The sequence below is a fragment of the Hypanus sabinus genome, chromosome 5, assembly GCF_030144855.1.
Source record: "Hypanus sabinus isolate sHypSab1 chromosome 5, sHypSab1.hap1, whole genome shotgun sequence".
Lineage (NCBI taxonomy): Eukaryota > Metazoa > Chordata > Chondrichthyes > Myliobatiformes > Dasyatidae > Hypanus > Hypanus sabinus.
Window position 1 is genome coordinate 164,863,142 of NC_082710.1, and position 25,524 is coordinate 164,888,665.

The 25,524-nt window shown below is 54.7% G+C and overlaps 1 protein-coding gene across 1 annotated transcript in view; it reads left to right on the top strand.

Moving 5' to 3' along the window:
* LOC132394813 (neurogenic locus notch homolog protein 1-like) overlaps nucleotides 1-25,269 on the top strand; it is a 117,231-nt gene extending 91,962 nt beyond the window's left edge. The window contains 10 exon segments of the mRNA XM_059971220.1: nucleotides 2,240-2,501; nucleotides 2,503-2,636; nucleotides 3,209-3,375; nucleotides 7,463-7,670; nucleotides 8,479-8,566; nucleotides 9,926-10,067; nucleotides 13,273-13,556; nucleotides 14,908-15,055; nucleotides 16,450-16,547; nucleotides 24,492-25,269. Coding sequence (XP_059827203.1) covers nucleotides 2,240-2,501; nucleotides 2,503-2,636; nucleotides 3,209-3,375; nucleotides 7,463-7,670; nucleotides 8,479-8,566; nucleotides 9,926-10,067; nucleotides 13,273-13,556; nucleotides 14,908-15,055; nucleotides 16,450-16,547; nucleotides 24,492-25,262 — 2,302 coding nt within the window. The 3' untranslated portion in view covers nucleotides 25,263-25,269.
* Nucleotides 25,270-25,524: the final 255 nt, after the last annotated feature.

The window sequence follows — 25,524 nt, forward strand, 5'->3', positions numbered from 1 at the left end:
TCCAAACCACTGCACCTATCACATCACATCACATCACCGCTCTCCCCCGTAACATGCCCCGTCCCGTCCCCGATCCAAACCACTCCACCTATCGCATCCCACCACCGCTCTCCCGTAACATATCCCGTCCCGTCCCCCATCCAAACCACTGCACCTATCACATCACATCACATCACCGCTCTCCCCGTAACATGCCCCGTCCCGTCCCCGATCCAAACCACTCCACCTATCGCATCCCACCACCGCTCTCCCCGGAACATGTCCCTTTCCCCATCCAAACCACTCCACCTATCACATCCCACCACTGCTCTCCCCGTAACATGTCCCTTTCCCCATCCAAACCACTCCACCTATCACATCCCACCACCAATCTCCCCGTAACATGTCCCGTCCCGACCCCATCCAAACCACTCCACCTATCACATCCCACCACTGCTCTCCCCGTAACATGTCCTGTCCCGTCCCCCATCCAAACCACTCCACCTATCACATCCCATCACCGCTCTCCCCGTAACATATCCCGTCCCTTTCCCCATCCAAACCACTCCACCTACCACATCCCACCACCGCTCTCCCCGTAACATGTCCTGTCCCGTCCCCGATCCAAACCACTCCACTATCACATCCCACCACCGCTCTCCCCGTAACATGTCCCTTTCCCCATCCAAACCACTCTACCTATCACATCCCACCACCGCTCTCCCCGTAACATATCCCGTCCCGTCCCGATCCAAACCACTCCACCTATCACATCCCACCACCGCTCTCCCCGTAACATGTCCTGTCCCGTCCCCCATCCAAACCACTCTACCTATCACATCCCACCACCGCTCTCCCCGTAACATGCCCCGTCCCGTCCCCGATCCAAACCACTCCACCTATCACATCCCACCACCGCTCTCCCGTAACATGTCCCGTCCCGTCCCCGATCCAAACCACTGCACCTATCACATCCCACCATCGCTCTCCCCGTAACATGTCCCGTCCCCGATCCAAACCACTCCACCTATCACATCCCACCACCGCTCTCCCCGTAACATGTCCCGTCCCCGATCCAAACCACTCCACCTATCACATCCCACCACCGCTCTCCCCGTAACATGTCCTGTCCCGTCCCCCATCCAAACCACTCCACCTATCACATCCCACCACCGCTCTGCCATCCGAAGTGCGCTTGGACTCCGCAACACGGTCTTCGTAAAGTGGCCCGGCCCCCCATCACACGCACCCCCCACGGAACTCCCAGCCACCGATCGACACCCACTATACCTCCTAAGCTTTCCCTCACACCTTGCCCCCACACCTACGTCACCGAGTGCGCGCCTAACTCCGCAAGGCGACCTTATCAAAGTGTCCCGTCGTCACAACTTATCCGCAAGCACATCACCCACCTCCTTCACGCACCCCCCACATCAAGCACCACAGCCCCCTCCACCAACAGTATATCTTCCCTCACTCTCCCCACACACGAGGCTGTCTCCAATGAGTGCGCGCAACTGCGCGATCCCCGGAACGCGTTCTGCCCCTCACCGGCCACCCAAACGCCCCCACCCTGCAGCCTATCCCGCACCCGCTATCTCCTTTCTCACCACCCACAGCTCGGTCTGTAAGTACGCACCATCCGCAAAGCGGCGCTATTCTTCCTATACCGACAAGGCTGTGTAATTGATTATGCGACCTCTAACGTCCCAGCCGCGCCCACCCCTCACCACTCCAATTCACACATGACCAATCACTCCCACACCACGTCCTACCCCACACTCCCCCCAACCCCACCAATACCCACCCTTTCTCGGAACAGCCTCCACACCCTCTCTGTTCCCCTCCCCTCTCTCTCTCTCTCGAATTCTTACACATTCCGTTCCTCCCTGTTTTCTCAGTTTCACTCTTTGTCTCTCCGTGTCTATATTTACCTCCTATCTTCCCCTCACTCTCTCCCTTTCTTACCTCGGCCATCCCCTTCCCTCCTCCTTTCTCTCTCGCCCTCACGCTCCCCTTTCCTCACCTCTTTCCCTCCTTCCCTTATTCTCCCTCTCCCTCGCCCTCATTCAGTTCTTCCCTTCTTCCGCCTCTTTCTCCCTCCCTCTCCCTTATCACTCTCCCCTCAGTTCTCCCCCTTCACTCGGCTCCCCCTTAACTCTTTTCCTTCGCCCCACTGCCAACTCCCTTCCCTCTGTTCTCCCCGTTCACCCCTCCTCTCAGTTCTTGGCCTGCACTGATCTCTGCCTTCCCCCTGCAGCCCACACCACAACGCCTACTGCCGGCACCACTACAACAACGGTCACTGCGACCGGGGCTGCAGCACGGCCGACTGCGGATGGGACGGCGTGGACTGCTCCCATCCCCGGCCGGAGGAACCTGGCGGGCGGAACCCTGGTGCTGGTGGCCTCCGTGAGCCCGGCCAATCTGCGCCTCCGCCTCTCTGCCTTCCTGTGGGCGCTGGGTTTGGCCCTGCGCTGCCCGGTGCGGATCCGCTCGGGAGCAGCCGGCGAGGACATGGTCTACCCCTACCGCGGCTGGAGGGACCTCGACAGACTCACCGCCCTGGTCTACAACGTCAGCGGCCCGGGCCATGGCCGGAGGAGGAGGAGTCTGGCGGTGGACACCACACCCTCACCACAGGACACCATCTTCGGGTGAGTGGGGTGAATCGAGAGGGGGTGGGTGAGGGGGAGCTGGCGGCGGAGGTGGGACACTAGAAACCAGCCACGGGATCCGGTTCTTGGGCAAGTGTGGATGGTAGGGCGACAGTGCAGAGGGGCGTGGAGGGGGAAAGAGCGGTGGGAGCTGGGGTTTGGGGTCTAGTACAGCATGTTTGGCCCCCAGAATGGGGTTTGAATGAGGGTGGGATGAAAGGGGGAGGTTTTGAGAGGCAGCAGGGATGTATTGAGGGAAATGGAAGGGGCAAGGTTTGACAGCTCTAGTTGAGGGATGAGAGGCTTGAGGGCAAGTTGGAAGGAGTCGAGGGGTTTTGAGAGGTTGGAAATGTCGAGGGTCTAGGACAGGGTTGAAGGAGTGGAAATGTCAAATGTCAAGGGGAGGCTGAAGGGATGGAATTGTCGAGGGGCGGGATTGAGAGTGTGGAAGTGCTGAAGGTACAGGGCGTGGTTGGGTGGTGGGAGAAGAGCTGAAGGTCGGGACAGGCTGTTGGGTGTGGAACGGGTGAACTTTGGGGTGCGGTATCAGCCTCTGACTTTTCCCCCGGCAGCTCCATCGTGTTGGTGGAGATAAACCAGCAGCCCTGCTTGGAGACCTACAGCAGCTGCTTTTCCTCCGCCCTGCAGGCGGCCGAGTTCGTGGTGGTTCTCGCCTCCTCCCACAATGGCCAGGAGTTCCCCATTCCCCTTCAGGCCGTCGGTGTAATGCCCGAGGAAGGTCAGTGGACGTCCAAAACCTGCCGGCCAGGGCTGCTCAGAGTCAGGGTACAACGTACATACGGGAGGGTCGCAGTCACGGGCCAGTGTGTATACGGGAGGGTCGCAGTCACGGGCCGGTGTGTACACGGGAGGGTCGCAGTCACGGGCCGGTGTGTATACGGGAGGGTCGCAGTCACGGGCCGGTGTGTACACGGGAGGGTCGCAGTCACGGGCCGGTGTGTACACGGGAGGGTCGCAGTCACGGGCCGGTGTGTATACGGGAGGGTCGCAGTCACGGGCCGGTGTGTACACGGGAGGGTCGCAGTCACGGGCCGGTGTGTATACGGGAGGGTCGCAGTCACGGGCCGGTGTGTACACGGGAAGGTCACAGTAAAGGGGCGGTGTGTACACGGGAAGGTCACAGTAAAGGGGCGGTGTGTACACGGGAAGGTCACAGTAAAGGGGCGGTGTGTACACGGGAAGGTCACAGTAAAGGGGCGGTGTGTACACGGGAAGGTCACAGTAAAGGGGCGGTGCGTAATGAGTTCGCGAGGCATCCCACAGCGCGCTGTGACGCAGGACTGGGACAACTGCGGATGACGTCAGCAGACGTCACCCACAACATACAGCACACTGAACGAGACCGGAGATACCGCTGTCGGGAGAGCACAGCACAGCCCCCGGGTGGGAGACATCCTGGTAATTCTTTCTACCCATGACTCCATGACTGTGTCCCTGCCTGAGCCACAAACTCCGTCATCAAATTTGCAGACACCACCACAATGATAACAATGACAATACCGCCCTAATTACAAGTTACCAGGAAACAGCATCCAGAGAGGAGGTGCAGGCACTATCTGAATGGTGCAATGAACTTTCACTCAACATCACAAAAACTAAATAAATAATCATCGATTTCAGGAAACATAGAAGCTGTGAACAAACTCCACTAGTCATAAACGGTGAAGCAGAGGAAAGGGTCTCCAGCTTTATGTCCTTGGGAGTGAACATCACACAACATCTTGGACCACCAGCTCCTCCTTGATAGTAGGGAAGGTTCAGCAGTAACTATTCCATCTTAGGAGCTTAAAGAGAGCAAATCTGCGCCAAATACCGCTGGTAAAGCTTTATCAATGTGTAATTGAGGACATAGTGACTCACTGCATCACAGCATGGTACAGTGTGATAGACCACATAGCACTCCGGCGTGTGATCGGGACTGCACAGAGCACCAATGGGACACACGACCAGATACGGACGCTACCTGCAACTGACGATGTCTGCAGCGGGCTCGCAACAACGTGATTGTCGCATCCCCGCCCCGTAATCACCAGTTCAATCTCCTGCCGTCGGGCATGAGGTACAGGAACACCTCTGCAAGGACTGAAAAACAGCTGTCGTGCAAGTGACTGCCTCCCCACCCTCCCATTCTCTGTGCAATATTTGGGACAGTTACTTTCCTTTGATTTCAGAATTTTTGTTTAAACTCAGCTTTAATTATTGATGCTATGTTATATTTAATCATTGTATTTTATGACATGTTTAATCTTTTTTTATAACAAGTGCCATACTTGAATGGGACAGCCCCAGTTTCTTTTAATTTTAGTTGTATGTAAAAGACTCATAGATTCAAAGAAAAGCACATCGCAGCGGAGGCCCTTCGGCCCATCTAGTGTGTGCAGAACCATTCAAACTGCCTACTCCCATCGACCTGCACCGGGACATTAGCCCTCCATACCCCTACCATCCATGTACCTATCCAAATCCTCTTAAACGGTGAAATCGAGCTTGCGTGTAGCATTTGCGCTGGCAGCTCTTGCCACACTCTCACGACCCTTTGGGGGAAGAAGCTTTCCTTCCTGTTCCCCTTAAACGTTTCTCCTTTCACCCTTAACACGATCTCAGTGGAAAGAGGCATTTACCCTATCTATATCCCTCATAATTTTGTATATCTTTATCAAATCTCCCTTCAATTTTCTACATTCCAAGGAATAAAGTCCTAACCTATTCAATCTTTCCTTAGAACTCAGGTCCTGGAAATCTTCTTTGTACTCATTCATCTTATTTACATCTTTCCTGCAAGTCGGTGATCAAAACTGCACACTATACTCTAAATTACGCCTCACCAACGTCTTCTATAACTTCAACATAACAACCCATCTCCTGTACTCAATACTCTGATTTATGAAGACCAAAATCCATTGAGATATAATGCAACTCAGGATGTCAGTTGCACTACATTCTGTCTTTTGAATCCTGACTTAGTCTGAAGTTTTAACAAGAGCTGTCTCCACAACCTCGCACAATCTGTTCTGGCACTCTGGTTCCCGCCCCCCCCCCCCCCTCCCCACCTCCGCAACGCCAGTTTAAACGCGCACTTTCCCTGGAAAGGAGCCCAATGATCCAAAACTCTGTCGCGTTCCCTCCTATTCCAACTCCTTAGCCACGTGTTAAACTGTATAATCTTTGGACTTCTGGCCTGATCAGCCCGTGTCACGGGTAGTAATCCTGAGATCACAACCCTGAAGGTCTTGCCCTGTAACTTAGCGTCCAACTCCCTGAACTCACTTCGCAGGATCTCGTCACTCTTCCTACCCGTATCGTGGCACCAACATGGATCACGACCTCTGGCTGTTCAGCCTCTCGGTTAAGAATGCCGAGAACTCATTCCGAGACGTCCCGGACCCTGGCACCCGGGAGGCAACATACCATCGGGGCATCTCGTTCTCGTCCACAGAGTCTTCTTTCTGTTCCCCTTTCACCACAGCTCGCCCCTTCTTCTGCTCCCTTCCCTTCTGAGTCACGGAGCCAGATTCAGTGCCAGAGACCCGACTGCTGTGACTTCCTTCTACTCGGTCATCCATCCCTTCAATACAACAGTATCCAACGTAAAATACATGTTGTTGATGGCGATGGCCACCGGCGTACTCTGCACTGGCTGTTTAACCCCTTTCCCCTTCCTGACTGTCACCCAGTGTCCTGTTTCCTGCAGCCTGGGTGCAACCATCTCTCTATATGTCCTATCTATCGCCCCCTCATCCTCCCGAATGAGCCGGCGTCCATCCACTTCCAGCCCCAACTCTTTAACGCAGAATGTTAGAAGCTGTAGCTGGATGCACTTTTCGCAGGTGTAGTCGTCAAGGAAAGTGAAGGTTACCCTGCCTTCTCACATCCCATAAGAGGATCATTTACCTATCCTGGCTGGCATCGCCGCTGTTCTAACTGAGCAAATATAAAGAAAGCTAAAAACAACTAAACCGGGGGAACAATCTACCTACAGTTTTTTTTTTGTTGCTTTCTCTCACTCAAGCCTCTCTTCGCAAGTAAAGCTTCGAAATCCCCACTCTAACACTGTCCACTTCAACAACGGCCGCTCCGCTCGCTCCTGCCTTATTAATTTGTTCTTGCCAATCAAACCAGATTGCTGATTGCCCGCTGCTCAGAGCACCGAACTGCCTGAGCCGCTGACTTCTGCACTCGGTGAACCTGAGTGAGCTACACCTTCTCAGGCTTCCTATATCTCGTTGTTCGCTGCTTTTATTTCATTTTTAACCGATGTCGTTCTAAAGAACTAAGACGGTGTTTTAATTGAGTCATTGTGCTTTAGTAATTGAATCGCCAGTGTGCTGTTTGCATTGAATGGAGCAGCACTGCAACCTCGATGACAATAAAGCTCCAGCTTAATTTAACTGCTTCAGATGATGGGCTGGGGCCGGAGTCAGACCCGTGTGTTTAAATCATGGTCTGTCTCTCTGAAGGAGCCGGTTTAGTTTACGGCCATCTCCCGAATGGAGCGGCCTCAGCTTGCCGCCATCTCCGACTCACATTTGGTTATACTCTCCCGATTAGAACAGGTTTAGCTTGCCAATCGTCTCCCCATTAGCACGGATTTAATGTTCCAGTCGGTTAGACTGGGTGGAGATTTGTTTAGGTTTTAATTACAGTGTAAAATCTGACATAGGAGTTCTGGGGGCGGGGACGGTGGTGAAATGTCTGACCGCCCCTCCTCTCTGCAGGACAGCTTGCTGGAGGGAGGCAAATGTGCCCCACCACTGCGTTTTTACGCCCCGTCCCTTCCCACCTTAACCCCTGTCTTATAATCACAGAACCGTCCTCGTTCCCGTGGGAGCTGGCAGGAGCTTCTCTAGCCGTCTTCTTGGCCGTCGTAGCGGGAATCCTGGTCGGAGTTCGCGTGGCCAGGCAACCCAAGCGCCAACGAGGCCCACTCTGGCTGCCCCCGGGCTTTGACCCCATCCACCAGAACCGCAAGCATCGGAGGAGGGAGCCCGTGGGCGAGGACGCCATTGGCATGAAGTGAGTAAGGAGTGATGGGGAGAGGAGTGTGTTTGTGATGTGGGGAGTGAGGAGTGTTGGGGTGGGATAGTGACAGGGGAACGAGAGGGAGAGGATGGTGGGGGAAGGCGAGGGGTAGGGACCGAGAGGGAGCGTGGTGAGGGACGGAAGTGCGGTGATTTGCGGCCGTGCAGTGGGAGTACCGAGCGTGAGGGTCCGGGGTATCGGGGTGAGTCCCCCCAGGACATCTGGCGCGCTTTCTGATTCCGGCTCTTCTCTGCGTACTCCCTCCCACCTCCCCCAGCACCTCGAAACTCTCAGCCGAACTTCATATCATCGGCCCCATCAGAGGGCGCCCCGAAGCCCTTCTCCCCCTCTTGGTATCCTCGGGAAGCTGCTTGTGGTGAGAGCCTGTCCCTGGGAATGAGGCCTCAGTTTGTCCCGTTGCTCTACTGTCAACTGGCCTGAGTTTTCGTTTGGGATTATCGGGGCGTCACGCCGATGGAGGCGTGCTATGGCGTGACTTCTTCAACGACCTTCAAACCAATCTGTGGGGTGACGTCAGCAGGCAAGGAGGCAAGTGATTGGTTGGACTCCAGCTGCGAGGCGCCAAAGGCTTGGGCCAGTGCTTGGCCATGGCCGATAGGAAGGTGCATACACTGCAGTTTGCAGCCCCCGTCTCTTCACGATCTCGGGTATTGCTGTTTTAGCCAACTTTCTGCGGGATAGCCTAGAGCTGGCAGAGACGTGGCACCTGGGCCTTAAGTGGGTTTGGGAAGGAATCTGAAGAAGTTAGACTAACAATGTAATGTTTCAACTCCATCTCCAGGATCCTGAGCCAGGAGACAGACTGTGAGGAGGAAGAGGACAATGAGAACTCCACGGTGAAGGGGCCGCCAGCCAGCAAGAGACAAAAGGTACCGAGGGCAGACGGGTTAAAGAGATACCTGAACTGCTGCTGGATATTGGTAGGGAAATCCTGGTGGGAGAAATTCCAAGAACCCCAGCTGTGTTAAAGGGATCTGATACCATTCACTGGAATCTCTGCACAATTCCTAGAGTCCAGCCTTAATCCCAAACTTATGGCACGATCATTGGCCCAATAAGCTCCATGGATTTGCTTCTCATTTAGGATTTGGTCCATGATTCCAGTGACACCTGGAATTTGATCTTTATCCTACAAAATGATCAAAACACCTGGAAAAAGCCACAGAGTAACACATCTGGTTCAATATTTTGTCTTTTCGGGGAGATGCTGACAGTGTGACACTCACACTCCCCCCACGAAGATTGAGGGAGGGAGACAGGGTATCATTAGTGGGAAAGCTGAAGCGGAGTGAGCCATTTTTGTTTTGTTCCTACAACACACACACAGAATGCTGGTGGAACACAGCAGGCCAGGCAGCATCCATAAGGAGAAGCGCTGTCGACGTTTCGGGCCAAGACCCTTCGTCAGGACTCGGCCCGTAACGTCGACAGTGCTTCTCCTTATGAATGCTGCCTGGCCTGCTGTGTTCCACCAGCATTTTGTGTGTGTTGTTTGAATTTCCAGCATCTGCAGATTTCCTCGTGTTTGTTTTGTTCCTGTTGTATTGCTGTGTGTGTGTAGGGGGGTGGGGGTCGCTGTCCAGCAGTGTGTGCGTGCACGGCAGAGAAGTGGGTGGGCAGAGAAGAGGAGTAGGGCGTTATGGGGTGGGCAGTGAGGATTGGAGGTGAGGGATGTTCAGAAGGGTGGAGGGTGGAAGGGTTGCGTGGAGGGGAGGAATTCGAGTGATAGGGGAGGCAGGGAAATGCATGTAATGGGAAAAGGGAGTGGAGTGCATTAGAGAGACACTAAGAGGGAAGGGGAGAATGAGGAGCAGATGTAACAGGAAAGCTGAAGGGAAAGGGAAGGAGATGGCAGGTGCTTGGCTCTCCCTGATCTCCTTCTCTCTCCACCCTCTCTCCCTCCCCCGTTCCTTTCTTCTCCACTTCCTCATTCCTCCCTCCACTCTCTCTATCTCTTTCTCTGTCCCCCTACGCCAAATTCTCTCTCCTCTCTATCCCGCCTCTCTCACAATCTCTGTCTCGCTATATATACATCTCTCTCCCTTTCTCTCTCTCTCTGTTCCCCCCTTTCTCTCTCCTTCCCCCTACTCTTACTCTCTTACTCTCTCTCTCTCTCTCTCTCTCTCTCTCTCTCTCTCTCTCTCTCTCTCTCTCTCTCTCTCTCTCTCTCTCTCTCTCTCTCTCTCTCTCTCTCTCTTTTCTCACCACTTCCCTCCCAATTCCCACAGGTAGAGACGGCCCCGGTGCTGCCCGACCAGAGGAAATGGACCCAAAAGCACATCCGAGCGGTGGGGTCAGTCCCGCAGCCGCCCAACATGACCCCTCCGCAGGACAGTCCCGAGAGCGTCGACGTGGATGTGAGGGGCCCAGGTAGGTGTACCCCGTGGTGGTAGAGTGACGAGTGAAAGAGCACCCGGTACAGACCCAACTGCTTCCGGTGGGGAGTATATCTCATCCCCCTGCCTACCACGCCGGAATCGTTGGGACCCACAGTGTATAAGTGGTCACAGTTTGGGGAGATTGTGGTGGTGGTGGGGGGGGGGAGGTTGGGGCTGGGGAGCAGGGAATGAGGAGGGAGGCATGAGCAGAGTGGTTAGGCCGGGAGTAGAGGGGTGAGGAGAGGCAGGAAGCAGAGGGAAAGGCTGCAGAGGGGCAGCGGGAGGATTGGGGAGCAGAGTGGTGAGGGGGCAGGGAATGGAGAGAGCAGAGGGAGTGATGCAATGGGGACAGGGCCAGGGGTTTGGGGGCGTTGAAGGCAGACGGGTTAGTGAGTTGGGAACGGCGAGGGAGAGATTGGGAGCAGAGGGGCATTGGGTGAGTGGATGAAGCAGAGGGTGGCAGTGAGTGGAGGGAGTCGGTGCATGAGGAAGATGGGACAGAAGGCTGGGCCCACGGGCTCACTACCTTATTGGACCTCCTGGGACAACTTGACTCTTCCCTCGGGACCACACAGCTCCGAGCCTCTCCCTTCCTGTTCTCACTGAGCTACAAATGGCCGTTTGGCCCATTAGGCAATGTCTATGCCTGCCGAATCCCAGACCCCGTTTCATCTGTGCCCCTCCTCCTCCCCCTTCTTCCCATCCTTCTTTCACATCTCCCCATTCTCTTCCAACTATCCTTCCTCCCCATCCTAAACCCCACCCCCACCGCCCTCACCTCTCCATCACAGCTGAACCCTCTTCCCATACGTCCCTGAACTATCCCCGTGTCCTCAATTCCCCAAACCCTCCTCCCTTCCTATCTTCCCTCTCCTGCTCCTGCCCCGCCACCACCACCCTGCTTGACCCTCACGTCTCCAGAATGGAACACCCTACGTCCATCCTCTCTGCCCTTTACGCAGATACAGCTGCGTTACTGTTTTAAACTGATGACTACAGCACAGAGGTTTAACATACTGACATAAACCAGGCTCTATGGGAAAAGGGCTCTCTCCCTGTTAGGAAACCCCGTAACTGGCTGTCTTACCAGCAAAGAGAGAAGTGTCCGTTGGAGTCTGGTACTATTTTCAAACAGGGTTTATTAGTAAAATATACAAATCAATATCAACAATGTAAATATATAGATAATACACGTTAGCAATACTAAACCTAAAAGTGTGGGTATAATAACAATCAATAATAAACAAGCTTTATCGTTGTCTAGGGGATAATAAATTATCATCGGAAAGTATAAAGTTCAGTTCATACAGGCTGAGGTAGTTAGTTGTTGGTCGATTTGTTGAAATTGTTGGAGAGAGAGAGAGAGAGAGAGGGGGGGGGGCGAGCAAACAGTGACAGCTAGTCAAACCTTCCTTTACGATCTTGATCCGTCGATGTGTTGTTGTGGCCATTCAGGTATGACCCCTCTGTCCTTTAGCTAGACCGTTCTTCTGTGGTGGACTCATCACCCAGGCAAGGGTGGACACACACACACACACACCCCCACCAGTCTCGCTATAAACAATGTGAGTTAAAATTGACCGATCCTTCATTCGGTCTCCTATCCCCCCACACCTTCTCGTGGGTTCCAACACTTAAGCAGTGCTCACTAGTGTATCTCCTGGTGCGTCTGAGGGGTGTCTCCCCAGACCTCACTTTTATCCCTACTCACGGGGTCTCAGGTGTCAATCAGTTTTGAATGGCTTAGTCCATCAAACCAGCCCACTCCGGCTGTCCACTGAGGAATTTTAATGAACAGAATGGTACCAAGTAAACAGCCCTCTCCGGAGCCATAAGTCTTTCAGGAGTCATAATATGGTGGAACAACAAGTCTCTTTCTCCCGGTGTTATCTCTCCCTTATCTGAAGCAAATGTTCCAGTCCCAGTATGTTTTTGTTCCATCTCTCTCTCTCATTAGCAGCCTGGAACAGTGATGGTTTATAATTCTCCCAGAGGAGGGGGACATGGGCAACCCTGCACCCTTCTGCCCATCAGAGCTGTTCATCCTCCCAAAGCCTCGTAGCTATTGGGCCTTCTCCCCAGGCTCCGTTACATTATGACTGGTCTCTAGGATCCACCATGACATGGCCACATCTCTGAGCTCTCTGATAAAATGGCCTGATCCCTCGTTTCCATGCAAGTGTGGTGTCTGCCTGGGCTCAGTGATGATGTGGCCTACTTCCGCTGCTCCCTATTAACTTGGATCACTCCAGGTTCTCCAGAACAATAGCTTCTCCTCAGACCTGATTGTCCAGCCTACTGGCAAAGTCTTCAAGACAACAGGATCTACATGACGACCTGTTCTAGTCCTGATGCAGAATGTGGCTCAGGGGCTCGGTTACACAATCAAGGCCTACTCACACGCTGATAAACCAAAGCCAATCAGCCCCCTGCACTTTTACCGCCCTCCCTCTGGATCTTGCCCCTCCCCTTTTCTGTCCCAACCCCTGTCTTTCTTTCTATCCCCTCCCCTTCCTATCTCGATCCCATCTCCCCTCCTTTTTATTACCGTCCATACTGCCCACCCTTCCTCTCACTCCCTCCCCTCCCTATCTCTCCACTCCCTCCCTCTCACTGACCCAAACAACCTTGTGTCCGTCTCCCTCTCTCTTTCTGTTCCTCTGCATCGCCCAGACACTTGTCCCTTCCTTCAAACTTCTCGCCTCCTTTTCCTCTACCATCTTCACTCTCCCTCTCTTTGTCCCTCCAACCCTTTCTCTTTCTATTCCTCATCACATCGCCTGTCTCCCTCTGTCCCATGACTGTCTCTGTCTTCTCTTGACCTCTATCCCCTCCCCTCCCCTCCCCACTCTGTCACTCCAATCCTCTCCCCTCCTACTTAACCCTCATTGTCCCCAGTTCCCGTCAGCCCCCCCCAGTCTCCGCCCCATTCCCTGCCTCCACATCTTTAACCCTCTCCTTCTCTGCGGCCCTTTCCGCTGCTCTCCTCTCTCTCTCTCTCTCTCTCTCTCCCCCCCCCCCGACACCCCCCCCAACGCACACACAAACCCCCTGCCCTCCTCTCCATCGTTTCTCATCTCTGCAGTCTTCTCTGGCGTCTTCCTTCCGTGTTCACTGCCTGCTACCTCCGTCTCTCTCCTCCGACCTCGCCATCCTTGCGGTCTCCGGCTCTGCTGACCGCACTCTCCCGTTGGCAGATGGAGTGACGCCACTGATGCTGGCTGCCAGCGCGGTTGGAGGCCCTGACCCTGGCGAGGCCGGCGCCCAGGAGGCTATTCTGGAGCTGATGGGGCAGGGGGCTAGCCTGCAGCCCCAGACCGAGGTGACGGGTGAGAGCGCCCTTCACCTGGCCGCCCGCTTCTCCCGGGCGGACGCCGCCAAGTGCATGCTGGACATGGGCGCGGACACCAATGTTCAGGACCGGACAGGGCGCACTCCGCTGCACACAGCCATCGCTGCTGATGCTCAAGGGGTCTTTCAGGTAAGGGGAATCCCGAGGCTCACCTCTACTCAGCCAGGATTGCTCGTCGGATCCAGTCCCCTAAATCCTACCTGCGTACCGGCCCCATGTGATTTGAGCCGTCTCTCATCAGCGCCCACGACACTATTCAGAGACGCAACCCGGCTATGGGTTAGACACTCAAGAGATTCTGCAGATGCTAGAAATCTTCACCAACACACATAGTGTACTGGCGGAACTCAGTAAGTCAGGCAACATCTACAGAGGGGAGTAAACTCTTGTAGGACTTGAATTTTTGGGGGTACAAGGGGGCTATCCAGATAGGCAGGATCCCGGGAATGGAATCCAACCAACAGATTTACCAGGGGAATAATCTAATTGGCCCCGCCCCTTGAAATTCATCGTATTTCCATAGGTGTAGGAAAGGAACCCATTCAGCCCAGCAAGTCTACGACAGTTCACTGCGCCATCTCATTTCCGATTTACTTCCCGTTACTTATTCTTCCCACATTTCCGTCGAGTTAATGCGGGAAATTGATGGAGATATGGGGAGAACAGGATCGGTTAATGGTCAGCACGGACTTGATGGACCAAAAGGCCTGCTATGTATCATTGGTCAATTGTCCAGTCCCCATGTTTTTAGGATGTGGGTGGAAACTGGAGCACATGGTGGTGATGGTGGGGGTGCTGTTGGAGGTAGACGGTCATAGGGAGAACGCCATACACTGCTCACAGTGTCTGCGTGACTGTGTCATTCAACAAACTAGCCTAAATTCCCGGGAGGATGTGTTGGGTGGGCTCCTCCGTGTAACGACCGGCGTATATTAGCTTTACTGTGGGTGAATGGCCGTTGTACATCGGGAGGCAGGGGTGCGAGAGGACGCCCTCACTCTGCTGGCTGAGTGGGGATGAAAATGCATGCCGACATGGTCCAGGTTAGAGTTGGCTGTTCTTCCAACTCCCACTCTCCACTACAGATGGCTGCAATGTGCTCCGTCCGCGGAATGCACCGCGGTTACTCATCCCAAGCCCACCACCTCGCCCGCCCAGGAGGGCGAGGGCAGCAGGTGCATGGAAGCACCGCCGCCTGCAAGCCTCCCCCCTCCGAGCCACACACCATCCAAAATGGGAGTGATCTCGCCATTTTCTCCGCCGTCACAGGGTCTGAGTCCGCGCTGAGCAAAACACTGGAGGCGGCGGAAATAGAACGCCACCTAGGGTTCATTGTGCTCATCTGCAGCGTGACTCAGAAAGTTTACATAGGGAATCCCTTGAAAACCACGGACAGGAGGTGGCGTCACGGGGAGGGAACTAGGGTACTGGGCGGGTGGGAGCCAAGCGCAGCCGGGTTTCATCCCACACTACCCCGCAGATCCTCGTGCGCAACCGGTCGACGGACGTGGACGCGCGGACTCAGGACGGGACCACGCCGCTGATCCTGGCTGTGCGCCTGGCCATCGACAACGTGGTGGAGGAGCTCATCAACTGCGGGGCAGACCTCAGCGCCACAGACGCCCACGGTAGGTTCGTGCGGCCGCGGGGTCCCGCCAGCCGCCTCGGGTCGCCTGCGATCTCGGGAGACTGGTGGCGGGAGGGACGTCCCAGCTGCTGGGGGAGAGGCAAGGAGCAAGGGTGGCATCCGACGGTTTTATCTGGTCTGTTCGGGGGGTCCGTAGACCGGTGGGGTCGCCCGGCAGACGGATTTCCGTGGAAACGTTTGCTGCCCACCCAGAACTACTCTTGCCGACTTAAAGACGGACCAGAACAGTACAATCCCATGCACCTGCGCAGGGGGGTTACGGGAGAACGGGGGATAAATGAGACCAGCAGTGGGGAGGAGGCCAGGATGTGCGCTGGTGTACGGGAGGGGAACGGAATCGCCATTTGACAAGTCGCTCCCTCCTCTCCCGAGTCTCACGGTAATGTGTCTGTGACGGCTCTTCCCGCTGCGCAGTAAGGCCAGCCGCTTGGCCACCTCCACCGCGCCTTCTCGGCATATTATTGCTCTGTGTGCATCTAATTCCGCCACCGAGACATCATCCGTGACGGCATGCCCCCTTCATTGCCACCATCGGTCTAGAAACCTGCGGGATTGACTGATTCCCCCCTTGCAATCAGATTTCCGAACACCCCGTGAACACCTCGCTATTTCTCTCTTGCGCCATTTATTTATTGTAACTTATAGTATTTTTTAATGTCTTGCACTGCAGTACCTCCTCAAAAAAACTAATTTCACGACATAGGCCAGTGATAATAATCCCTGTACGTCGATTTCACCTGCTCGGGGCCAAAACATGTTCCGGTCCTCCCCGCCCACCCCCACCTGCCCCCTGGCCACTCAGGAGGTAAATGTCAGCAGCAAGTACACAGACAGACATTCCTGATGAAATGTCTCGTCCCGGAACGTCGACTGTTTCGTTTCCCTGCCAGAGATGCTGGCTGACTGGAAGGTTAAAGGTTACTCTTATTTGTCAGAACCAAACATACAGAGAAAGTGTTCGTGTTTGCACCGACGACCAGTCCTCTCAGAGAATATGCTTGCGGCAGCCCCCAAGTTTCTCCGTGCCTCCGGCGCCAACTCTACATGCCCTCGACCCACTACACCTAAGCGTACATCTGAACTGTAGGAGAAAACCGGGACACCAGAGGGAAACCTCAGGCAAATTCCTGACAGACCTCCCATTACCGACAGCGAAAGGAATCGCGGGCGCTGTCGCCCCTTGCTGAATTCATCCGACATTTCCTTTGTGATGCCGGTGAAAGACATCGGAACTTTCACGAACTCTCGCGTCCTCCAGACCTCTCTATTCCTTCATACCTCTCATCGCGCCCCGCGCTTCCTCCCTGTGTCGCACCCTCACCCCACCAACCTCTGGCGTTGCCCCTGACCCCCTGCCTTCCCTTTGACCTTCAGGTAAATCTGCCCTGCACTGGGCTGCTGCCGTCAACAACGTGGAGGCTCTGGTAGTGCTGCTGAGGAATGGAGCGGACAAGGACATGCAGGACAGCAAGGTGAGGGAGGGGGTTGGGTCCGCGAGGGTGGGGAGAGCTGAGAGAGAGGTGATGGAACCGTGCTTGGAGTCGGCGGTGGATTCCGACAGAGCTGGGCCGCCTCGGCGGGAAGGCAGCTCCCACATTCGCATCGCCGTCCCACTAGACCCCAACTATTCAAGATGGTCAGCTTGTCAGGGGTGGAAAGGGTGGGTGCTTCACTCTGTGATTGCCCAGGAGTGCATGACTGGGACGATGTGCAGCGAGCTTCACGCTGTCTCTGACTCCAAGCACAGATGATTGGAACAGTGTAGTGGGAGGTTTCCCCGTGTCCGAGTCCAGACATGTGTGATTGAATCGTGTTCTTTACTCTGCTTCCGACTGTCGGAATGTCTGAGGGGTTAGTCAGTCCGACCCCGCAGTGTGTGAATGAAGGTGTACGTAGAACATATGACAGAACAGCACGGGCCAGGCTCTTCGGCCCACAATGTCGTGAAGAAATAAATAACTTTGTAAACAAATGCCCAAATAAAACAGGCCCTTATGCCCAGACAAGGTCGGCATCTCTTCATTTGCCTCACATTCATGTGTCTGTTTAAATTCCCTAATGAATCTGCCCCGTCACTACCCCGTGCAGCGCATTCAATGAACCCGCCACTTACTGTGTAAAACACCTTGCCTCTCACATCCCCTTTGAAATCACCACCTCTCACCTTAAATACATGCCCTTGGGTAATGGATATTTCAACCCTGGGGAAAAAGATACTGTCTCTTCACTTCCCTCTCTCAATAACCTGGGGTATATCCCGTCAGGCCCTGGGGATTTATCCACCCCAATGCTTTTTAACAGACTCTCCTTTGCTTTGAAATGCCCTAACATTTAGTACTCTCGGCACTGATCTCCCTACCCTCCACGTTCTTCTCCTTGGTAAATACTGATGTGCAGGATCTCAGCCACACGCGTGGTAATCTCCCCTCTCCCTGAGAGGTCCCACCCTCTCCCCGTTATCCCTGAGAGGTCCCACCCTCTCCCCGTTATCCCTGAGAGGTCCCACCCTCTCCCCGTTATCCCTGAGAGGTCCCACCCTCTCCCCGTTATCCCTGAGAGGTCCCACCCTCTCCCCGTTATCCGTGAGAGGTCCCACCCTCTCCCCGTTATCCCTGAGAGGTCCCACTCTCTCCCCGTTATTCCTGAGAGGTCCGACCCTCTCCCCATTATCCCTGAGAGGTCCCACTCTCTCCCCGTTATCCCTGAGAGGTCCCACCCTCTCCCTGTTATCCCTGAGAGGTCCCACCCTCTCCCCGTTATCCCTGAGAGGTCCCACTCTCTCCCCGTTAACCCTGAGAGGTCCCACCCTCTCCCCGTTATCCCTGAGAGGTCCTACCCTCTCCTCGTTATCCCTGAGAGGTCCCACCCTCTCCCCATTATCCCTGAGAGGTCCCACCCTCTCCCCGTTATCCCTGAGAGGTCCCACCCTCTCCCCGTTATCCCTGAGAGGTCCCACCCTCTCCCTGTTATCCCTGACAGGTTCCCCCCCACTTGTCCGGTTATCCTCCTGCTCTTCACGTATGCAGAGAATACCTCGGGATTCCCTTTACTCCTGCTCAGCAAGGACTTCTCATGGTGCCTCCTTCCTTTCCAAATCCTCTTTCTGAATTTGTTTCTGGCTTCTTTATAATCCTCCAGGCTCTGTTTTGATTTTAGCTTCCTAAGCATTACATACATTTCCATTTTCTTCTTGACTAAATTCATCATCTCCCTCGACATCCAAGGTTCTTATCTCGCTGTCCTTGTCCTTCCTCCTGACTGGAACATACTCTGTGCAGTTGTGCTTGAAACACCCTCCGCATGTCAGATATATTGATTTGTCCAAAAAAGAAGACTGCTCCCAATTAAATCTCTTGAGTTCCTGCCTAATGCTCTGGAAATTTTGTTTACTCCAGTTTAATACTCTCTCACAGGGTTATCTATCGTTATCTTAAAACTTAAGTTGTGGTCACTGTTCCAGACATGGTCATCCCCTGCAAGGTCTGTCACCTGGACAGGCTCATTACCCAACACCAGATCTAGTACAGCCCCCTGGTATTGTAGACCCTCCTGGATTCACCTAACAAATTTTGCCCCATCTAAATCACTTGCACTAAGGAAGTCCCAGTTTATATTAGGGAAAATATCTTCCCTATGACATCAATCCAGTTGTTTTTGTACCATTCCTGAATCTACCTGCATATTTGTTCCTCAATGTCATGGTAACTTATGGGGGGGGGGGTCTCTGGTACAATCCTATCACAGTGAATGCACCCTTCCTATTTTTGAGTTCTCCCCACATAGACATAGACAAGCCTTCCATTATGTTCCCTCTCTGTGAAGCTGTGATGTCCGTGATCAGTAGCCTAATTCCTCACATCCCCCCCACCCACACCACCCCTCCCTTTACCCCCTCTCTCTATCTTTTCGAAAATGTCAGAACCCTGGGACATTGAGCACCTATTCCAGTCCTTCTCTTAATCAAATCTTTGTAATGGTCACAACATCATATGAAGGGCGATTGATAAGTTCGTGGTCTAAGGTAGAAAGAAATTAGTTATACAGCTCTCATTACGTGAACATGCAGCTCAACTCTTTGAGTGATTATGCAGAAAGTTTGAAGGAAATTTCTCCTTCTACCTTAGGCCATGAACTTATCAATCACCCCGATGACTTATTAACTTCAGTTTACCTGCATGTGCCTGTCATGAGAGCTGTTTAACTCATCTCCTTCTACCTTAGGCCACAAACTTATCAATCACCCCTGGTAGTTCCGTGTACCAACCCATGCTTCATGTTTATTCCCTTTACCCATAATACTCCAAGCATTAATAATACACACTTCAAACTATCCGTACTGTTGTATCTATTACTTTGCTCCTGCCTGTTTGAACTAGCCCTGACATCTGTCTTCCTCCTTATCCCTCCACTTTCTGACTTGGTGCTCTGGTCCCCTCCTCCTGTCAAACTGGTGTAAACCCTCCCGAGTAGCACTAGCGGAACTCTCTGCCAGGCTATTGGTTCCCCAAAGTTCAGGTACAACCCCTGCCTCTTGCCCAGTTTGCCTATGCCCCAGGCGTTCAGATCCAAGAACCTGAAATCCTGCCCCCTGCACATGTTCCTCAGCCACTCATTCATCAAAAGTATCATCCAGTTCCTGCCTTGGCTAGTATGTGGCACCACCAGTTAGCCAGAGGGTTACCGCTACAGTTATCTTAAAAGAGGAGTTGTGGTCACTGTTCTCTAACGGCTCACCCACTGAAAGGTCAGTCACTTGACCGGGCTCATTACTCATCAGCAGAACTAATACACTGTCCCATCTTCTTAGGCTATCTGCATGACGATTTACCTCCTGGGTACACCTAACAAATTTTGCCTCATCTAAATCACTTGCACTAAAAAGGTCCCAGGTAATAGTAGGGAAATTGCCTCCCCCATGACAACAACCCAATTGTTTTTGTACCTTTCCTGCATCTACTTTGGAGGTCCTGCTCTTCAGCCTCTTCCCTAACTCATTATACTCACTGCGCAGGACCTCTTCCTCCATTCTACCTCGGTCATTGCTGCCAATGCACACCACAGCCCTCTCGCCCTCTGTCTTGAGAACCTTCTGCAGCCAGTCTGACACATTCTGGATCCAAGCACCTGGGAAGCAACACATCATCCTGGCGTCTCTTTCTCGGCCACTGAAACTCCAGTCCGTTCTCTGAACTATCAAGTCTCCTGTCACTCTGCCTGACTTTTTCCTGCGCTGCTGAGCCTCAGAGTTGGCCACAGTCCAGCTGCTGCTGTGCCCTGACAGGTTGTCCCCCCACCACCACCACCACTCAGCAGTATCCAAAAGGATACACTCGTCAGTGAGGGGAACCTTGAACTGACTGCGTTCTCCCCTTACTTCTCCAGGTGGTCACCAATGTACTACCTGAAACCTGCACTCTGGGTGTGACCACCTCCGTAAGGGTTTCATCTATGAGGTTTTCAGCCTTCTGGATAGTTCTAAGTACATCCAGCTCCAGCTCCCTGACTTGGTCAATCAGGAGCCGAAGTTGGTTGCACTCCCTGCAGATTTAGTCATCAGGGAGTTTGTTACATACCTTAACATCCCACATCTCATCGGAGGAGCAGTCCACTGCTTTAGCCATGCTGCCTACACTGAACTAAGGATTTACATAGAAACAGAATCTACAGCGCATTACAGGCCCTTCGGCCCACAGTGTTGCGCCGACTCTAGAACCTGCTTAGAATTTCCCTATCATACAGCCCTCTATTTCTTAACTCCATGTACCTATCTAAGACTCTCTTAAAAGACCATATTGTATCCGCCTCCACCACCATCGCTGGCAGTGCATTCCATGCACCCACCACTCTCTGTGTGAAAAACTTACCTCTGACATCCCCCTTGTACCTACTTCCAAGCTCCTTAAAACTATGCCCACTGGTGTTAGCCATTTTAGTCCTGGGGAAAAGCCTCTGACTAGCCCCATGATCCATGCCTCTCGTCACCATATAGACCTCTATCAGGTCACCTCTCATCCCCCATCCTCACAGGAGAAACGGCCAAGCGCACGCAACCTTTTCTCAAAAGGCATGCTCTCCAAACCTGGCAACATCCTTGTAAATCAAATCTCCTTTGCACTCTCTCTATTGTATCCACATCCCTCCTGTAGTGAGGTGACCAGAACTGAACACAGTGCTCCAAGTGGGGTTTAACTAAGGTCTTATATAGCTGTAACATTACCTCACGGCTCCATTTACAAACAATTAAAAAAGTTTACCTGCTCTTACCTCCGACTTTCGCACTCCCTTTCGTTCTCTCCAGTTTCTCTAGCCGGTTGAGCTAAAACGTGACCACGCTAACACAGGCCAGTTCCAACATCGGCCGCTGCCGTTACACCTCCCTTCTATTTATGGGCTTGAATAAAACTCACTCCTGACGAGGCGCCCTCTTTTCAAATGGCTCCCGCCTTGCAGCGATGCCGCTCACTGACTCGCCAGTCAAAGAAGGGCGAGCTTATTCAGTGCTTGATTGTGGGATGGTGTGAGGGGACGGATTACTTCATGTTTCGTTCCGGGTGTGTGTGAGACAGGACCGTGCAGGGTCGCTACTGTGCGACTGTGCGCGGAGGTGTGCATGAATGGAAGATACAGGGTGACATTACTCTGTCAGACCCCTGCAGTGTGTGACGAGATTGTGTGCCTGATCCCAGCAGTCTGTGACGGGATTGTGTGCCTGATCCCAGCAGTCTGTGACGGGATTGTGTGCCTGATCCCAGCAGTGTGTGACGGGATTGTGTGCCTGATCCCAGCAGTGTGCGACGGGATTGTGTGCCTGATCCCAGCAGTGTGCGACGGGATTGTGTGCCTGATCCCAGCAGTCTGTGACGGGATTGTGTGCCTGATCCCAGCAGTGTGTGACGGGATTGTGTGCCTGATCCCAGCAGTGTGTGACGGGATTGTGTGCCTGATCCCAGCAGTGTGCGACGGGATTGTGTGCCTGATCCCAGCAGTCTGTGACGGGATTGTGTGCCTGATCCCAGCAGTGTGTGACGGGATTGTGTGCCTGATCCCAGCAGTCTGTGACGGGATTGTGTGCCTGACCCCTGCAGTCTGTGACGGGATTGCGTGCCTGATCCCAGCAGTCTGTGACGGGATTGTGTGGCTGATCCCAGCAGTCTGTGACGGGATTGTGTGCCTGATCCCTGCAGTGTGTGACGGGATTGTGTGCCTGACCCCTGCAGTGTGTGACGGGATTGTGTGCCTGATCCCTGCAGTGTGTGACGGGATTGTGTGCCTGATCCCTGCAGTCTGTGACGGGATTGTGTGCCTGATCCCAGCAGTGTGTGACGGGATTGTGTGCCTGATCCCAGCAGTGTGTGACGGGATTGTGTGCCTGATCCCTGCAGTCTGTGACGGAATTGTGTGCCTGATCCCAGCAGTCTGTGACGGGATTGTGTGCCTGATCCCAGCAGTGTGTGACGGGATTGTGTGCCTGATCCCAGCAGTCTGTGACGGAATTGTGTGCCTGATCCCAGCAGTCTGTGACGGGATTGTGTGCCTGATCCCAGCAGTCTGTGACGGGATTGTGTGCCTGATCCCTGCAGTCTGTGACGGGATTGTGTGCCTGATCCCAGCAGTGTGCGACGGGATTGTGTGCCTGATCCCAGCAGTCTGTGACGGGATTGTGTGCCTGATCCCAGCAGTCTGTGACGGGATTGCGTGCCTGATCCCAGCAGTCTGTGACGGGATTGTGTGCCTGATCCCTGCAGTGTGTGACGGGATTGTGTGCCTGATCCCTGCAGTGTGTGACGGGATTGTGTGCCTGACCCCAGCAGTGTGTGACGGGATTGTGTGCCTGATCCCTGCAGTGTGTGACGGGATTGTGTGCCTGATCCCTGCAGTCTGTGACGGGATTGTGTGCCTGATCCCAGCAGTGTGTGACGGGATTGTGTGCCTGATCCCAGCAGTGTGTGACGGGATTGTGTGCCTGATCCCTGCAGTCTGTGACGGAATTGTGTGCCTGATCCCAGCAGTCTGTGACGGGATTGTGTGCCTGATCCCAGCAGTGTGACGGGATTGTGTGCCTGATCCCAGCAGTCTGTGACGGAATTGTGTGCCTGATCCCAGCAGTGTGTGACGGGATTGTGTGCCTGATCCCAGCAGTCTGTGACGGGATTGTGTGCCTGATCCCAGCAGTCTGTGACGGGATTGTGTGCCTGATCCCAGCAGTGTGTGACGGGATTGTGTGCCTGATCCCAGCAGTCTGTGACGGAATTGTGTGCCTGATCCCAGCAGTGTGCGACGGGATTGTGTGCCTGATCCCAGCAGTCTGTGACGGGATTGTGTGCCTGATCGCAGCAGTCTGTGACGGGATTGCGTGCCTGATCCCAGCAGTCTGTGACGGGATTGTGTGCCTGATCCCAGCAGTCTGTGACGGGATTGTGTGCCTGATCCCAGCAGTCTGTGACGGGATTGCGTGCCTGATCCCAGCAGTCTGTGACGGGATTGTGTGCCTGATCCCAGCAGTCTGTGACGGAATTGTGTGCCTGATCCCAGCAGTCTGTGACGGGATTGTGTGCCTGATCCCTGCAGTGTGTGACGGGATTGCGTGCCTGACCCCTGCAGTGTGCGACGGGATTGTGTGCCTGATCCCAGCAGTGTGTGACGGGATTGTGTGCCTGATCCCAGCAGTGAGTGACGGGATTGTGTGCCTGATCCCAGCAGTCTGTGACGGGATTGTGTGCCTGATCCCAGCAGTCTGTGACGGGATTGTGTGCCTGATCCCAGCAGTGTGTGACGGGATTGTGTGCCTGATCCCAGCAGTCTGTGACGGGATTGTGTGCCTGATCCCAGCAGTCTGTGACGGGATTGTGTGCCTGATCCCAGCAGTCTGTGACGGAATTGTGTGCCTGATCCCAGCAGTCTGTGACGGGATTGTGTGCCTGATCCCAGCAGTGAGTGACGGGATTGTGTGCCTGATCCCAGCAGTCTGTGACGGGATTGTGTGCCTGATCCCAGCAGTGTGTGACGGGATTGTGTGCCTGATCCCAGCAGTCTGTGACGGGATTGTGTGCCTGATCCCAGCAGTCTGTGACGGGATTGTGTGCCTGATCCCAGCAGTCTGTGACGGGATTGTGTGCCTGATCCCAGCAGAGTGTGACGGAATTGTGTGCCTGATCCCAGCAGTGTGTGACGGGATTGTGTGCCTGATCCCTGCAGTGTGTGACGGGATTGTGTGCCTGATCCCAGCAGTCTGTTTTTTGGGACGATGTGTGTGTGGCGCGGGTGAGGACATCCTGTGCCCCAGGCCTTTTGCGGCGCTCGGTAACCCCACATCCCAAGTCGCCATTGCCGGGATTTGTGCGGTTCTCCCTTTCGGGTATCTCCGCTAACCTCTCCCTCCTCGTTTCCTTGTTCCTGTCCACCCCACAACCCTCCAGGAGGAGACGCCGCTGTTCATCGCTGCCAGGGAAGGCAGCCACGAGTCGGCCCGGATTCTGTTGGAAAGCCAGGCACAGCGGGAGACCCCCAACTTCCTTGGCCGGACGCCCCACGACGTGGCCATCGAGCGCTCTCACCACGACATCGTGCGGCTGCTGGAGGAGCCAGGTCCCGTCCGGGAACCACCTCCCCCTCCACCTCCATCGACCGCCTTCTCCCCCCGCCTCAAGACCCCCAGGAAGGGGAGGCGGCCGGGGCCCAGGCCCGGGGTCGGGAGCGGCCCCGAAACGCCCCGCCCGCCCCCACATATCGACCTTAACTACTCCCACTACCTCCCGCGAGCTTGCGCGCCACCGGGTTTCCCGCTGCCCCTCCCTACTCCTCACCCGGGCTACCCCGGGATCCCTGGGCACCCGTGGGTCGGCTGCCCCCGGAGGGTGCGAACCGACCCTCGTCTTCAGCCCCACCTGTGGGTGCCGCCAGTCTTCGGGCTGGGCCGGGCCGAGTGGCCGCTGCAGCCGGCACCCGCGGATGGGGAGGGGGACGGACGGCCTCCCGAGAGGCCTGCCATCCCGGCCCCCGGACTCTACCCAACGCCCCCCTCCCAGCACGGCTGTATCTCGCCTCCCTGCACCGAGGCCCCGAGCCGGCGGCAGGGCCACCACCCCTTCCTCACTCCGTCGCCCGAGTCTCCCGACCCCTGGTCCAGCTCGTCACCTCACTCCGGCCGCTCCGACTGGTCCGACGGGCTCATCAGTCCCCCATCCTAAGGCGGGAGCTCATCGTATACCCCTCTTAGGACGAGAGGATGGGTGGGGGTGGCCATTACACCCACGACGCCTGGGGCGAACGGTTGGGGCTGGGGTTACTCGTCACCCCCCACTACCCAACCCCTCCCCAGAACAGGCGGGTGAGGATGGAGTGATCAGCCCTCAGCCCTTGGAGCATGAGAGTAAGAGAGGTTGTTTGTGCCTCATTTGCCCCCTCCCCACACAGGTAGTGAAGCTTGGTAGTTTCATCAGCTACTGCAGG